Source organism: Onychomys torridus, chromosome 7 (genome assembly GCF_903995425.1).
Source record: "Onychomys torridus chromosome 7, mOncTor1.1, whole genome shotgun sequence".
NCBI classification, from domain to species: Eukaryota; Metazoa; Chordata; class Mammalia; order Rodentia; family Cricetidae; genus Onychomys; species Onychomys torridus.
Genome location: NC_050449.1, coordinates 102,057,071 through 102,072,241, shown reverse-complemented (window position 1 = coordinate 102,072,241; position 15,171 = coordinate 102,057,071). Strand labels below are relative to the sequence as shown.

The 15,171-nt window shown below is 50.2% G+C and overlaps 1 protein-coding gene across 1 annotated transcript in view; it reads right to left on the bottom strand.

Moving 5' to 3' along the window:
* Positions 1-285: 285 nt before the first annotated feature.
* The window catches only part of Pfkfb4 (6-phosphofructo-2-kinase/fructose-2,6-biphosphatase 4), a 29,281-nt gene continuing 14,395 nt past the window's right edge, over positions 286-15,171 (bottom strand). The window contains exons 5-11 of the mRNA XM_036193657.1: positions 12,589-12,663; positions 12,213-12,269; positions 11,266-11,387; positions 9,204-9,411; positions 8,471-8,617; positions 883-1,058; positions 286-478 (exon numbers count right to left, since the gene is read on the bottom strand). Coding sequence (XP_036049550.1) covers positions 286-478; positions 883-1,058; positions 8,471-8,617; positions 9,204-9,411; positions 11,266-11,387; positions 12,213-12,269; positions 12,589-12,663 — 978 coding nt within the window. The remainder of the gene's footprint in view (positions 479-882; positions 1,059-8,470; positions 8,618-9,203; positions 9,412-11,265; positions 11,388-12,212; positions 12,270-12,588; positions 12,664-15,171) is intronic.

Below are 15,171 nucleotides of genomic sequence, written 5' to 3'. Positions count from 1 at the left end.
CACTTTGGTGTATGCACCAAGAAGGTACTTCATGTGGCTGCCCTGCCATTACACGGTCCCCCGTGGGAGAATTTAGGACAAGGCAGCCTGAGTTGCAGCGATCCCATATTTCAGTGTACAACTTGGTAGACATTAGGAAGGGCGCCACGTAAGCTGCCCTCCTGCTTATTCAGTGTTAAACACCAAGGAGAACACGCAGTTCTCACGAACACCCACAAATATGGGTGACAGCTCTTCTGTTCCACTCTTCTGTTCCAGGCAGGGAAGGAAAGGCTCCCCCTCACCTCAGGCAGCATAAGGTCCCACGAAGATCTGGCCTGTGGCTTCAAGAGTGGCAGTGGAGCTCTCTAGGGCCATGGCCCCTTTCAGGCAGCTGGGCCGCAGTGGGGACATCCTAGTGAGACTTTTTGTCTCGGTGTCACATTTAAGGTCACAGAGTTCATGAAGCAGCCAGCCTGGTGAGTGGGCTGCTTGAGGGCTGTACAGAGGGGCCAGCAGCAGGGGCTCAGCAGCAGGTCAGCAGCCACACCCACCCCGTCACTGGTTGTCAACAAGGAGGCAGGCGGGCTAGGTTGAGGGTTCTGAGTGTTGCTAGCTGCCCATGGCTTCAGGAGTGTCCCCGCATGTTGACAGCATCAGTACTGCAAACACCAGGGAGGCCTGAGTGACCTCCTCTGCAGAAGTCAGGGCCTGCCCAAGGGGCTTGGATGAGACGTGGTCATTGGTGAGCAGGGACTGTGACAAGGGCTTCCTCTGAAGGCCTGGATATGTCTACATTCTGCACAACAATAAAGGCAAAGAATGTTCCCCCTGCTCAGGAATAGATGGGACACCTCACTCCTGCTGTCCTGATCACTGGGGCCAGATAGATACACATCTCACCTCAGGAGTCCCAGCTGGAAGGCCCCAAGCTGCCTAAGCATGAGGCACCCCTTGCTGGGTGTCCAGATGACAGGGCAAGCATGCGTGAGGGTGCTACCCACGCCATGTGCCACTGAAAGCAGGTCGGGTGCTGCCCAAAGCAAGGCCACGCCACCTGCCATCTGAGGACTGGTCAGCTGGGGAGGGAGGGGCGGGGAGGAGGCTCAGTTCCTGACTACACCTCCTTCCTGGCTCTAGCAGCCTTTGGATATTTAGTCTGTAACATGGTTTATCTCCTCAGGCCTGAGCCACAGGGCCCCATGAAGCCCCTGAAGCTCTCACCATGAATGACCCCCACAAAGCTATCCATCCCAATTCTATCTTTGGCCAGCTGAGCTTCGAGTATCTCAGGCCTGAGGAATGGGGGGCTTGAGACTTCCCTCAGCTCCACAAGGCTGTCCGGTGAGCCCTCAACAGCTTCCTTTGATTCCAGAAACTGTAGGAATAGGTCAGGAGTGGTACCCTGTGAAGCATGAAATAGCCGTACCTGCAGGGACAGAGACATGCTCCTCTTGGCCTACACTGAGCTCACAAACCAGCCCTCAAGTAGGTCCTTACATTGAGACAGGGTTGGTTTGTTATTGTTTTGCATTTTGAGAGAGGGTCTCATGTAGCCCATGTTGCCCTCACTATATAGCTGAGGATGACCTTGAACTTCTGATTCTCGTGCCTTTGTATGCTGAGATTATACACATGTGTCACTATGTACTGTTGGGGATCAGGTCCAGGGCTTTGTGTGTGATAGGCAAGCATTCTATCAACTCAGCCACAACGCCAGGCCCATGACACTTTTTTGTTGTTGTTGATTTCAAGACAGGGTTTCTTTGTGTAGCTTTGCACCTTTCCTGGAACTTGCTTTATAGACCAGGCTGGCCTTGAACTCACAGAGATCGCCTGCCTCTGCCTCCCAAGTGCTGGGATTAAAGGCGTACGCCGCCACCGCCGCCGCCGCCACCACCACCCGGCCAGGTAAAACATTTTTAAGAGCCAGGTACATACCTACAATTCCAGTTTACAAGTTCTAGACCTGCCAGGGCTACATAGCAAGAAAAGTTTTTGCGAGGTAGTAGTGGCAGTGCACACCTTTAATCCTGGCACTCAGGAGGCAGAGGCAGACAGATCTCTGTGAGTTCAAGGCCCGCCCGGTCTACAGATAGGCACCAAAGCTACACAGAGAAACCCTGTCTCAGAAAAACAACAAAGTTTTCAAATTTTCAATTTAGAAACCCTTAAGTCAAAAAAAAATCTCGGGCTGGAGAGGTGGCTCAGAGGTTAAGAGCACTGGCTGTTCTTCCAGAGGTCCTGAGTTCAATTCCCAGCACCCACATGGCAGATCACAACCATCTATAATGGGGTCTGATGCCCTCTTCTGGCATGTAGACAGAACACTGTATGGGTAATAAATAAATAAATCTTTAAAAAAAAATCTCACTTTTCCACTTTGGAAAACCTCTATGACAACTCTGAGCCTACTCAGATAATCAAATATACTATCTCTGAAGGGACCAGCACACAGTGGAATACCCACACCCAAACACTCGTTTTCACAGAGATCCTTTATTAAGCGGGGAAGTAAACTGGCTGACTTCTGACTGAGGCAGAAAAACAGCAGCAAATGACCTGGCTGTGTGACTTTTAAGAGGAGAAGGGGAGGTCTGTGTTAGAATGGGCGAGGATGAGGTGGGATGTTTCGGTTGGGCATGTTATTTAGGGTAGCCAAAAGGGGGTGTTTGACTGTTGGACTTCAATACTTTGACAGATGGATTTGGGGCTCGGTCTTAGGAATGAATCTGACATAAGAAAGTGTCCAAATAAGGGAACAGACCTTGGTGGCCAGCTTTAGGGATGTAACCTATGGTTTACAAGGGAGAGGGAGGGGAGGGCAAAGCCTGTTAGCACCATGTTTGCCCTGCTCAGGCCTGCTGGAGCCCTGCTATGGTCAGCTGATTAACCACCTGAATTCTACCTGTAAACTGAGTTCTCTTTGTCCATGGAATCTAATATGTGGTTCCCAGGAATCTGCATGCGGGTGTGTGTGCGCGTGTGTGTGTGTGTGTGTGTGTGTGTGTGTGTGTGTGTGTGACAGAGACAGAGGCAGAGAGACAGAGACAGAGAGACACAAAGAGAGAGACAGAGAGAGAGGGAATGTCTTTACATTGTCCTGTCTACTACTTTTGCCCTAAGGCCTCATTTGAGAGTTTGCATATAGGTGGCAGGGTGTGTGACAAGTGGAGGGAAGGCTCTTTGAAATTATAAAACTTCAGGCTGGAGAGATGGCTCAGAGGTTAAGAGTACTGGCTGATCTTCCAGAGGTCCTGAGTTCAATTCCCAGCAACCACATGGTGGCTCACAACCATCTATAATGAGATCTGTTGCCCTCTTCTGGCCTGCAGATGTACATGCAGATGAGCACTCACATACATAAACTATATAAATTTACAACAAATAGAACAATAAAAATTCCCTGCTCACCCCTAAGCAGAATAGCAGTAAGTCCCGGGCCAGCCTGGACTACATAGTGATTTCAGTGCTGTTTTGGGTTACAGAGGAGAAAAGAGATTGCCTTAAACAACGACAGGGAAAAAAAACAACAAAATTATCAATGACTGTTGTGTAATAGTTTAAAACAAGATTGAAACATTTCATCCTACAGGGACCAGGAAGGTAAACAACCCAAAATAGCTTCAGGAAGTCCCTGAAACTGACCAGAATTACTAGGCCACTCTTCTTGCCAAAGTAAGTGATAAAAGCTGCAAAAGAAGACTCAGACAAGTTGGGCTGCAAAAGATGCTCAGACAAGCCAAGATGCAAAGAAGACTGAGACCAGACCAAAGTAGAAACCAGCTGAGCTGCCTGGAAGAGGTTTAGATCAGTTACTTGGAAAGGACACTTAAAATATTAAAGATGTGTTACATTCTTTTATGTTGTGAAATATTTGTTTCATGATGCAAAATGTGTTGCCTTCTTTAATGTTGCATTTGTTTAACTCTGTGAAGCTGTGTTACTTTGCCTGTTTAAAACAACTGATTGGTTTAAGAAAGAGCTGAACAGCCAATAGCTAGGCAGAAGAGAGAAATAGGTGGGGCTGGCAGGCAGAGAGAATAAATGGGAAAAAAAGAGAAGAGCCAGGAGTGAGAAAAGAAGGAGGAGAATACCAGGGGCCAGCCACCCGGCCACCCGGCCACCCAGTCACACGGCCACATGGCCAGCCATGGAGTAAGAAGGAAAGAAAGGAATAGAGAATAGAGAAAGGTAAAAGCCCAGAGACAAAAGGAAGGTAGAACAATTTAAGTTAAGAAAAGCTGGCTAGAAGTAAGCCAAGCTAAGGCCAGGCATTTATAAGTAAGAATAAGTCTCTGTGCGTTTATGAGGGAGCTTGGTGGCGCCCCAAAGAGCAAAGAATTAAAAAAAAAAAATCAAAAAACAAAAACCAACAACAGACACTCTTCAGCCTGTTGAGCTGCCTGCAGGCTGTGCAGTGGGCTCCAGGTTCCAGTTGCTGTGAGATGTCACCCATGCTGGAGTGGGCATCGGTGATGCAGCTGTCTGTGAGTCTTTTCTGCTCCTATAAGTGAGTCACCCCCATTCCTATAGATAACCTCAATAAAACTCATGGTTCACCAAGTTGGGCTTTGGTCTGTTGAGGGCTCCATATCTTGGTGAGTAGGGGTGTGTGTGTGTGTGTGTGTGTGTGTGTGTGTGTGTGTATTTATTTTTTAAAGACAGAGTTTATCTGGTAGCCCTGGTTGTCCTGGAACTCACTATGCAGACCAGGCTGGCCTCAAACTCAGAGACCCTTGCCTCTGCCTCCCAAGTAATGGGATTAAAGGTGTGTGCTAGCACACTCAGCTGAAACAACAACCTTAAAGAGGTGCTGGAGGCTGAAAAGATGACTCAGATAAAGGCACTTGCCTTCAAGTCTGGGGACATGAGTTCGATCCCCAGGACCCACATGGTGGAGAGAACCAACTCCAGCAAGTTGTCTCTGACCTCTGGACACACTATGGCATGTGTTACAGATACCCAAAGAAAAAACATAAATAAATAAACATCACTTAAAAACAAACAAACAGAAGTGTTAAAGGAGATGCTAGGCTGAGTGTGGGGGTACACGTCTTTAATCCCAGCACTCGGGAGACTGAGGCAGGTGAATCTCTTTGAGGACAGCCTGGTTTATAGAGAATTCCAGGACAGCCAGGGTGGGGGTAGGGTGCTGATCTCGTGTGCACCTCCAGATTCCTCTCCCCTCTCCACTGCCCTAACTGCACAGAGCTGACCATTACCAACTGTACCTATCAGGCCACAGGAAGGGAAGTGAGCTGGTCACTCCCAGGCTGGGTCTTCACAAGGGCCATCCCACCTCACAAGCTGACCTTTCTTTCTGCTCTCCTGTCCTGGACAGTGACAGCAATCATCCTGACTGTAAGGAGGTCGGCTCAACACAGTATGCTTCACGACTTCCATATCACCTATCCATTTCTTTATGAGCAGTCCCTTTCTAAGCCCTTGGGTTCCGTCACCATGAAGACATGACCGGCGTCAGCCTAACTACCTGTATTTTGTCCCTGTCTGGTCCTGTTTTGCTTCCTTGATACCTCCCCTCCTCTCCTCTGCCCTTCTCCTCTGAAAGTTACTTTGGTTTCCAGAGGCAAGACTGACTCTGAACATCCTTATGATAAGGAATTAACAACTCCCTAGGCTTTGTATACAGATCATCCCACAGCGAGCTCACCCCTGCAGGTGAGGCTGCACCCCAGACTGTCCCCCTCCAGTGGTGACAGGATAACTGCTCCTCCTGAACCCCTTTCAGAGCTAGAGAGGAACCAGTGACCAGACCACTAGCCTGACCAACCAAGACTTCCTGTTCCGGCAGCTGTGCAAACCCCAAACCCTTCTTTTCTTTGTTCCCCTTTAAAAGAAATCTCAGAGTTCCCCTCAGTCTCTTGGGGATGGCCCGAGGGGTCACTGAACTCAGTATCATCTCGCCACACACTGATTGCATCTCCTTTCCCTGTCTGTTGCCTTGTCTCTGACTGTCATACTGCAGTGGAGCTCCTAGAGAAGGGCTTTTGCCCTAAAACTCCAAGGACAAGCAGAAACAATCTGTTTCTTTTTGTGGACCACAAATTCATATCGCTAAGTTGGTTTTTTGTTTTGTTTTGTTTTGTTTTGTTTTTTGTTTTGTTTTTTTTAGTACAGGGTGTCATGTAGCTGAAGATAGCCTCTAACTGTAGTCAGGGTTGACCTTGAACTTCTCTCTCTCCTGGCTCTGCCTTCCAAGTGCAGAAACTCCACCTAGGGTTTCCTGTATGCTAGGCAAGCACTACTAACACACAAGTTATGACTTGAATTATTTTATATTAAAAATCAAAATAGGCACAGCAAACAGTAAAATATATAGAGCAAAACAGAAATGTGAAAAAAAAAAACCAAACAGAATTGTAATTATAGTCTAACAACACTCAACTATTACTTTATGATGACCAAATTCACAAAAACAAAAAACCTAAGGGTGCAGAGAATTTGAAGGAACTAATTACAGATGCTGAAACCGATGCATTACACATACAAACTTTCCTTCTGGAAATGTCAGCCACACAGACAATGGCAGACAACAGTAAAATGACGCCTTGCCTGTACCTCTTAGCCACAGCTAATGAGAACACAGTGTGTTCAGCAACAGTTGTAACTGCTGCCTTCCCCACTGCCCAGCCAACTGGACGACTGAAGAAAATGGTGGTCTGACTCTAGGGAGGAAAGTGGGCACTTAGTAAAGGCATGGTGGCAGGACCCTGCAGCGAGCCCTGTGAGTGAGTCAGGCCTTCTCTCAGATCCTTGTGAGCAGGGTCCGAGGCCTGCTTCTAAGCCAACAGATTATGGCAAAGGCAATAAACTGTCAACCACACGGTCACACTGTAATGTAAGACTCCATTTTATCAACTGGAGAGACAGGCTCTTTCTTACTGACTGGAGAAATAAGTTGTCAGATTCTAAGAGGTCCATATGGCAAGGAACTATGGCTGTCCTATAGCTTAGTTACTGACAAGTGGCAGCCAGGAAGACAGCGGGCCCTCACTCTACAGCCTTGAAGAGATGAATCCTGGTAACACCCATGGGGGCTTGAAGGAGACCTCAAGCGTCAGCAGAGACACATTTCCCTCTGACGCTGTAATTGCAGAGAAGCCAGCCACACCTGCCAGGCTGGGAACCACAGCAGCAGTCAGATCGTAAGTCTGTGCTTGAAGTGACTTGTGTTCCTCTAAAAGGCTCTCTTCTGGCCTCCATGGACAACCACACATACTTGAATAAAAATAAAAATTCTTAAAGATGCACAAGAGAACACAGAGCCCCTAGCCTAAGCTCAGGGAAACCCATCGAACTCCCACTGTAGTGTCAGATAACTGAGGTTTCCTCACTCTGCTGTCATCAGGAAACTGCCCCCCCCCCCCATCTCCGGTGTCCTCCACACCTCTCTTTCCTTTGCTTGTTTTCTTTCATTTTGTTTTTATCAAGACAGGGTTTCTCTGTGAAGCCTTGGCTGTCCTGGATCTCACTCTGTAGCCCAGGCTGACCTCAAAGTCACAGAGATCCCTCTGCCTCTGGCCCCCGAGTGCTGGGATTAAAGATGTGGCCACCACGCTTATTTCTTTTTCCGCTGTTGTTTTAATTGGTTTTGTGGTTTGACAGAGTCCTCACTCTATAGCCCAGGTGGTCTTAAACACATTACACCCTCCTGCTCAGCTTCAACGTGGAGAGTTCAAGTATAAATCATCATGCCTAGTGCTAATGGCTATTTTTTTTAAGTTTCTTAATGAAGACATGGTTCTATTAATGAGAACAAGGAGTCGTTAGTTTATTTCCAGCAATACAGATAGAAAGGAAATATTATGCTTGACTTTGCTTTAAATAACCCAGTAGAAAAACAGATGGTATAGTTCAAACAAGACCAATGTAAGCTGAGTGTGCCAAGCTGACTCCTGGGTGCTGTGAGCATCAGATGTGGTGATGGTGAGCACCGAGACTCAACTGATTACTCTTTGACTGTTGCCTTGCTACACATTTAAGAAGCTCATTCATTGGTGGCGCACGCCTTTAATCCCAGCACTCGGGAGGCAGAGGCAGGCGGATCTCTGTGAGTTCGAGGCCAGCCTGGGCTACCAAGTGAGTTCCAGGAAAGGCGCAAAGCTACACAGAGAAACCCTGTCTTGAAAAACCAAAAAAAAAAAAAAAAAAAAAAAAAGAAGCTCATTCATTAAAAGCTGGAAGTAGGGCCAGTGATGTGGCTCAGCTCCTGCCACCAAGGCCCCACATAGGTGAAAAAAGAACCAGTTCCTGTAGGTGGTCCTCTGACCTCCGGAAAAGCAACTGGCATCAACGTGTGCAGACATACACAAAAACAAAATAAATCAATAATTATTTTAAACACCAGAACTATGACTATCATAGATTATTCTCCAGACCACAATGAGCACAAATTCAGGACAGAGGTTTTCCCTGACCCAGAGGACAGTGCCCAAGAGGCAGGCAGGGGATGAGGGACAGCAGTTACCGCGTCAATCTCATTGAGGACCTTCCACTGCTCATAAGGAACGCTCAGCGCCTCTGCCGTCTGGATTGTCCTCTTCATCTGGCTCGTCCAGACCTTCAGGTCCTTGATGTTCTGGTCACTGATGAACTGAGCCAGATGTCTGGCAAACTGAAACACATCACAGCATATTCAGCCCCACAGGTTCCTGGGCTGCCTCAAAGGACCCCAAAGCATGAGGTCAGTGGGGTTCTGTCAACCTCAGGATGTAGGTTTAGTTGAAAATCACCTCACCTCCCAGTGATGCCCACACCCAAGTGCTGTTCTGTGATTCTCCCCAGGCCCCAGGAGCAACCCCGTATTTGTCAGGTTCCCCCATCTTGATCCACTGTCCCAAGGCCATGTGGCCTCTTCTGTGAGTCTTCGGTGACTCCCTGAACTGTGAAGGCCTTTAGCGGCACAGCTGGGACTCAGGCCACTCTAACAGTAGTATAACCCTGCCAGGAAAGGGCTCAGCTGGTTTCTGCTCAAGTGCATTTGATTAGTGCCACATCACCCTCCCTACATCCTAGACCAAGTAAAGACTGTCCACCTCAAGTGCACATTGGCTACAGAAGTCCCCCTACATATTCATATATCCATCCTGCCACCCAGTGTACAAGGTACCAATGCACAGATGCACATCTCTCTCTCTCTCTCTCTCTCTCTCTCTCTCTCTCTCTCTCTCTCTCTCTCACACACACACACACACACTGACCTCTCTGCCCCGGGGAGATAGTCCAGGATCCCCACCAATCCGACCCTTGAGGTTGAGTTCACTCTCCCCATGCCGGCAGAGGTAGATGGAGCGGGGTGTGACATGGATGTTCATGAGGTAATAAACGATGCGACTCTGGATGTGGTCAGCTACACGGTTCACCACGTAGCTCTGGCCCACGTCCATGATCTTGATGTAGGACAGATCCCTTGCCAGAGAGAAGGTAGAGAGGCCCTGTGAGGGTGGCCAGGCCCTTGGAAGCACATGGGCAGCCACAGGAGCCAGCTATAAAGCCCGCAACTCTCACACTGGATTTGAGATCACAACACACAGTCCTGTGAGCTGGTGTGCAAGTGACAGGGTAAGGCAGCAGTGACACACCACAGTGACACACAGACAAGCACTGTGAGGGATTCAACACTCATGCTTCGAAGGTGACAGCTAGAGAAGCCGCCAGTTGAGTCACGTGATGACTTATTGCCACCTGTGCACTCCCAGGCCCTTCCTGCCTCCCTCTGGGCTCTGTGAGCTGAACCAAGACAGCTTTCCCTAGGGCTGACCTGGGAGCTGGCGAACTCTCCACTCCCCAAGGTTCCTGGTCGGCTTTCCTTCTCCACTGAGCCTCTTCCCAAGGAACACAGTCAAGGTCATCTATGTGCCAGGGAGCTGCCCCCTCCGCATCAGGTAACAACAGGTTGAGAAGCACAGAAGGACGGTGCTGCTGGCGACAGCTGCTGACAAGCCCACCTTGGCCACTTTCCCCACTTGGCATGTGTGTGGTGCTTCTGCTTGCAGAGCGCACTTATGTTGGCAGTGGTGGGGATGAGCTGTGACGGAGCCAACGGCCCCCTGGATATTCTCATTGGAGTTCTCACTGTCTAGAAAGAGCACGGGTCTCGATGTATGCCTGCTGCCTTGATACTACCAACAAAAGCAGGAGCAGCAGTTGCTGACAGGCCTAAGTGGGGCTCTCCGGAGAAGCCCACTAGTGCAGTGGTCCTGCAGAATGGCAAGAAGCGTTACTGGGAAGACCCGGGGAAACAACACGGCCAATACTCGGAGAGGTCCAAGTGCCATTCAGCTCCAGCCTGGCTGCAGAGCCCAGCAGAGAGAAGAAAGGTGTGTCACCATGGCCGACACAGGCACCACTAGTCTATAAGCACCCCAGAAGCCATCCGTCTAGCAGCTGCTTGTGTTCCTTGGTTCACACGCATTATATATTCATATGTAATTATAAACACTAATGTGTGTTTACACTCCAGCCTCACTGAGTGCAATCTACACTCCCACATCTTTCCATAATTATGACTTATGGTGACGGAAAGATTTCACCACGGCTCCACTGCTATTTCTTTAACTACTGCTGATTACGCTATGCCAAGAGTCCAGAACTCGCAAACTACCGTCAACAACTCAAATGCTGCCCACAAGCTGTTTTCTGTAAAGTTTGGTGGAACACACCCATCATTTATTTACACAGCTTCCCTTGCAGTACAATGGTACCGTCAGTTCACTGCAGCAGAGACAGTGGACCCTCCAAGGCCTGAATAAACTCACTGTCTGGCCTTTGGCTGAAGATGGTGCTGATCTCAGCTGTAGGTGCCTCAGCTGGGCACCCGCTATGGACCTTACAGCCCCTGGAACCAACACTGCTGCTCACTCTTCTATCCCAGAGGCGGGCAGATGGACCTGATAAGGACTGGCCACTGACTGCTGTTCATAGGCAAGATCGTGCTGCGCCCCACCCCCAACTGCACATCGAAAGAAGCACAGGAAATGTTTGCAAATGCCTTTTGAAAAGACCCTCTGCATAGAAATTAGGCTTGATTTTATGATGGGACAGGAGAAAGTCCTGACTTGTAGAGCTCCAGATGAGGCAACAGCTGTTCTGTAAATCACCTCTTGCCCAGATTTCTGCCCCAAGGAAAGAAACGAGATCAGACCGCCTCCACCTTTTGGTGTACTTCCCCCAGCCGCCACCAGAGGGAGCCACAATGAGCTGGCCAAGTAGACTGCCACCACGCACTCACTGCAGCCGCAGGCTGCGTGCTTTCTCGCTCACCTGTCCAGGTCTTCATCCAGGGACTCATATGAGTTCTCATAGCATTCAATGCGTCTCATGAAGTCCTCAGTGGCCTCATCGCTGTCCCGGTTGACATAGTCAGGACTGCCCAGCTTCACTTGCTGCCAGGGTCAGGCACAGAGCAAGGACACATCAGGACTGGAGTCCCGGCAGAGCCAGAAGCAAGGATATACAGCTAGGCGGGGTCAGGGAGGTGGGCCGGGCCGGGCCAGGCTGGGGGCCGCTCCCATCAGCAATGGTTCTGAAGCTCCCAGGTCTCAATCAGTCTCTCACTCGCTGCCCAGTGCGAAGCCCGAGGCCCTTTCTCTACCCTGAGCTATCTTTCAAACCAATGTGGCTTTTGTTTAGTCCTGGCTGTCCTAGAAGTCACTCTGTAGCCCAGGCTGGCCTCGAACTCAGAGACCGGCCTGCCTCTGCCTCCCGAGTGCTGGGGTTACAGCCCTGCGCTGCCACTGGCCAGCTGACATAGCCATTCTTTAGATAACCAAGGAGCACAGCATAAGAGTGGGAAACCTGGGCTGGGGATTTAGCTCAGTGGTAGAGCGCTTGCCTAGCAAGTGCAAGGCCCTGGGTTCGATCCTCAGCTCAAATAAATAAATAGATAGATAGATAGATAGATAGACAGACAGATAGATAAAGAGTGGGGAACCAGTCTAAGTCTTAAATAGAAACACCCAGCCACCCCTGGCTGAAGCTCCTCTCTTGCGGTCCAGGGATTACCGGAGAGGAGAAGGGTACAAAGGAAGCAAGGATGGAGGCCCACGCCGCACACGACCCTCCCATAACTGGTCCTCAGGACTCCAGGCTCACCTGCCTCCTCACTCCCACAAAATTCAGGATCAGCCCAAACTGGGGAGGGACCTCACTGTCACTGTCACTGGCCCCTGTCTCATTGCCATCCCAAGGAAATCAGATGCACCACTCACCACGATGTTGGCGGCTATGACCTCAGGATCCACACAGATAGATTCAACAAAGAAGGTCTACAGCAAGGGCAGAGGACCAGGGAGAGGAGGGGCAGAACCAGAGACATGGTTAGTGACCCGTTTCCTTCCAGGGTCTCTCCCTTCCACCACGGCCTTGCTGACCAGGCCTGAGCATCCTCTAGCTAAGGGATGCATCACTGCATCCTGGACCCCCCACTACAGCCTGGGAAAGCAAGCTCCAGCAGGAGAGGAACCACACCTCCGTCTCAAATTACACTTAGCCACCCTACTGCCCAGCACCAAGAGGCTGTGAAAGGAGCCGCTGAGGGCCCAGATGGGCAGACTCAGCTCAGAAGGGGCACCCAGGAGACCTCACCTTGTAGCCATTCTGTTCCCCAAAGTTAAGGACCATCGCTCTCCGTTCTCGGGTGGTATTGGTCGCATCAAAAACCTAGGACCAAATGGGGGTGAGTCGGGACTCTGGTCCTGGGGAAGCAGAGGGCCACCCAAGGCTGCAGTACAGGCATCTCTGTGGACTGGGCTTCTTGCCAGGGTACCTGCTGCCCAGGCCACCAGCCTGGCTTATCTCTGTGATGCACACAGAGGAATGCACGCAGCAGTGCTCTGAACACAGTGGGTACTCAGTTCACGTGTGGCCAGCCGGATTCTAGCAAAACCGGTAAGCCTGATTTGGTTGTCCTTTGACTCCTAAGGTTCATGTTCAAGTTCTCCCAAGAGAGAAGCAAGTCTGGCCTACCCAGCCCTGTGGTGTGGTGTCCTACCTCCAGATGTGATCTTTTCTTCCTCAGGGACTCCTGTCATGATGCTATTAGATCCTTAACAAGGGCTTGGGGGTGGGGCGGGGGTGAGGTTGGGGGTGGGGCGGGGGTGAGGTTGGGGGGGGCGGGGGTGAGGTTGGGGGTGGGGCGGGGGTGAGGTTGGGGGTGGGGCGGGGGTGAGGTTGGGGGTGGGGCGGGGGGGAGGTTGGGGGGGGGGCGGGGGTGAGGTTGGGGTGGGGCGGGGGTGAGGTTGGGGGTGGGGCGGGGGTGAGGTTGGGGGTGGGGCGGGGGTGAGGTTGGGGGGGGGGCGGGGGGATGCCCAATTTGGAACTTTCAGCCTCGAAACTGAGCTAAATCTGTTTTGTGAGGGGCTGAGACAAGGTCTCACTATGTAGTCAGGCTGGCTTCGAACTTGCTGTGTAGAACAGACTAGCCTCAAACTTGCAGCAATCCTCCTGCCCATGTTTCTCAAGTGCTGGGATTACAAGTGTGTGCTACAAACCTTTTTTCTTTTCCTTTTTATTTTATTTTTATTCTTTATCACAGTTAGGGAGAGAGAGAAAGAGAGAGAGAGACAGACAGACAGACAGACCAAGCCAGGTGACCTGAGACAGACATGGTAGAAGGAAGACCAGCTCCTGGGGGTTGCTCTCTGACCCCTATACTTGCGCTGTGGCACACTCCCACACACAAGCATAGAAAAAAGAAATGTTTAAAAAAATTTTTTTTAAATATTGAGAATGTTTCCCTTAAATTTAAAAAAAAAAAAATGAAGTCACAGGGGTCTGGAGAGATGGTTCAGTGGTTAAGAGCACTGACTGCTCTTCCAGAGATCCTGAGTTCAATTCCCAGCACCCACATGGTGGCTCTCAACCATCTGTAATAAGATCTGGTGCCCTCTTCTGGCATGCAGGTAAACATGCAGAACACACATATATAAAATAAACAAGCATATTTAAAAAAAAAAAAATGGAGCCACATTAAAGGAGTGGTGGCCTACACTCGGGAGGTAGAGGCAGGTGGATCTCTGAGTTTGAGGCCAGCCTGGTCTACAGAGTGAGTTCCAGGGCTACAGGGCTACACAGGGAAACCCTGTCTGGGGGTGGGGGATTGGGACCACTAAGATTTCTAGGAAAATGGGAGGTATAGGGAAGGAGGCTGAGTTGCCAGAAAGGGGCAGAGGCAGTTTATTAAATAAATGACTTTTGAAGTTGGGCAGTGGTGGTGCACAGTTTTAATCCCAACACTTGGGAGGCAGAGGCAGGCAGATCTCTGTGAGTTAGAGGTCAGCCTGGTCTACATAGAGTTCCAGGAGAGCTGGAGCTACATCATGAGACATGTTTGTTTGTTTGTTTATTTTTTTAAAAACCCAAACCCAAACAAACAAAAAAAGATACAACAAACACTTTTTTGTTGTAGTTTGGAAATGGGGTCTCAGGCATTCCAGGCTGGCCTACAACTCCCTAGACAGCCAAGGGTGTTCTGATCCTCCTGTCTCCACCACCATAGCTTTGAACTACAGGCTCCCACCACCACACTCATTATTCTACACTGGAGGCCCAATTCCAGGCTTCATGCCTGCCAGGCCAGCACTCCACTCACTGAGCCACATCTCCAGCCACTTTACCAACGAAAACTTATCTGTGGGGTTCATGCCAATAAAACAGGTGAGCGAAGCAAAGTGAAGGGGGCCTGGGCTATGGGACCTGAACAGGTGCTCCTCCCAGGAGAGAGGAGCCCTCGGAGTTCTGGCAGTGCCAGAGCCATGAGTACAGGCTGGAGTGGGGGCCGGAGGGTTCCAGGAGGCATGACTCCCAGAGGTAAGGAGGACCTGTGCTTGCGTGTACAGGGCTGGGCCCTTCCTCCCAGATTCTCTGGTTCTGCCTGGCCACACACTTCATATGACTGCAGGGTCACCACTCCAGTTGAAGTTCCTCACCTGGCCTCAGCTGCTTTCTGGAATAGTAAGCTATGGCCAGGGCAGGGCTCCTTGTGCCAGGAGATCAGTCATATGTGTGAGAGACTGAGGTAAGCTGCTGGTCCTAACTTCTAGAAGGAAGAACTGTGGAGTTAAATGTAAAGACACGTCCGGGGAAAGAGCTGGCCCACACACTTCCTTCTGCACAGTTTCTGCCTGCTTCTCCCTCTGGCTGGCACCCTCGGGCATCCAGGGGCACACC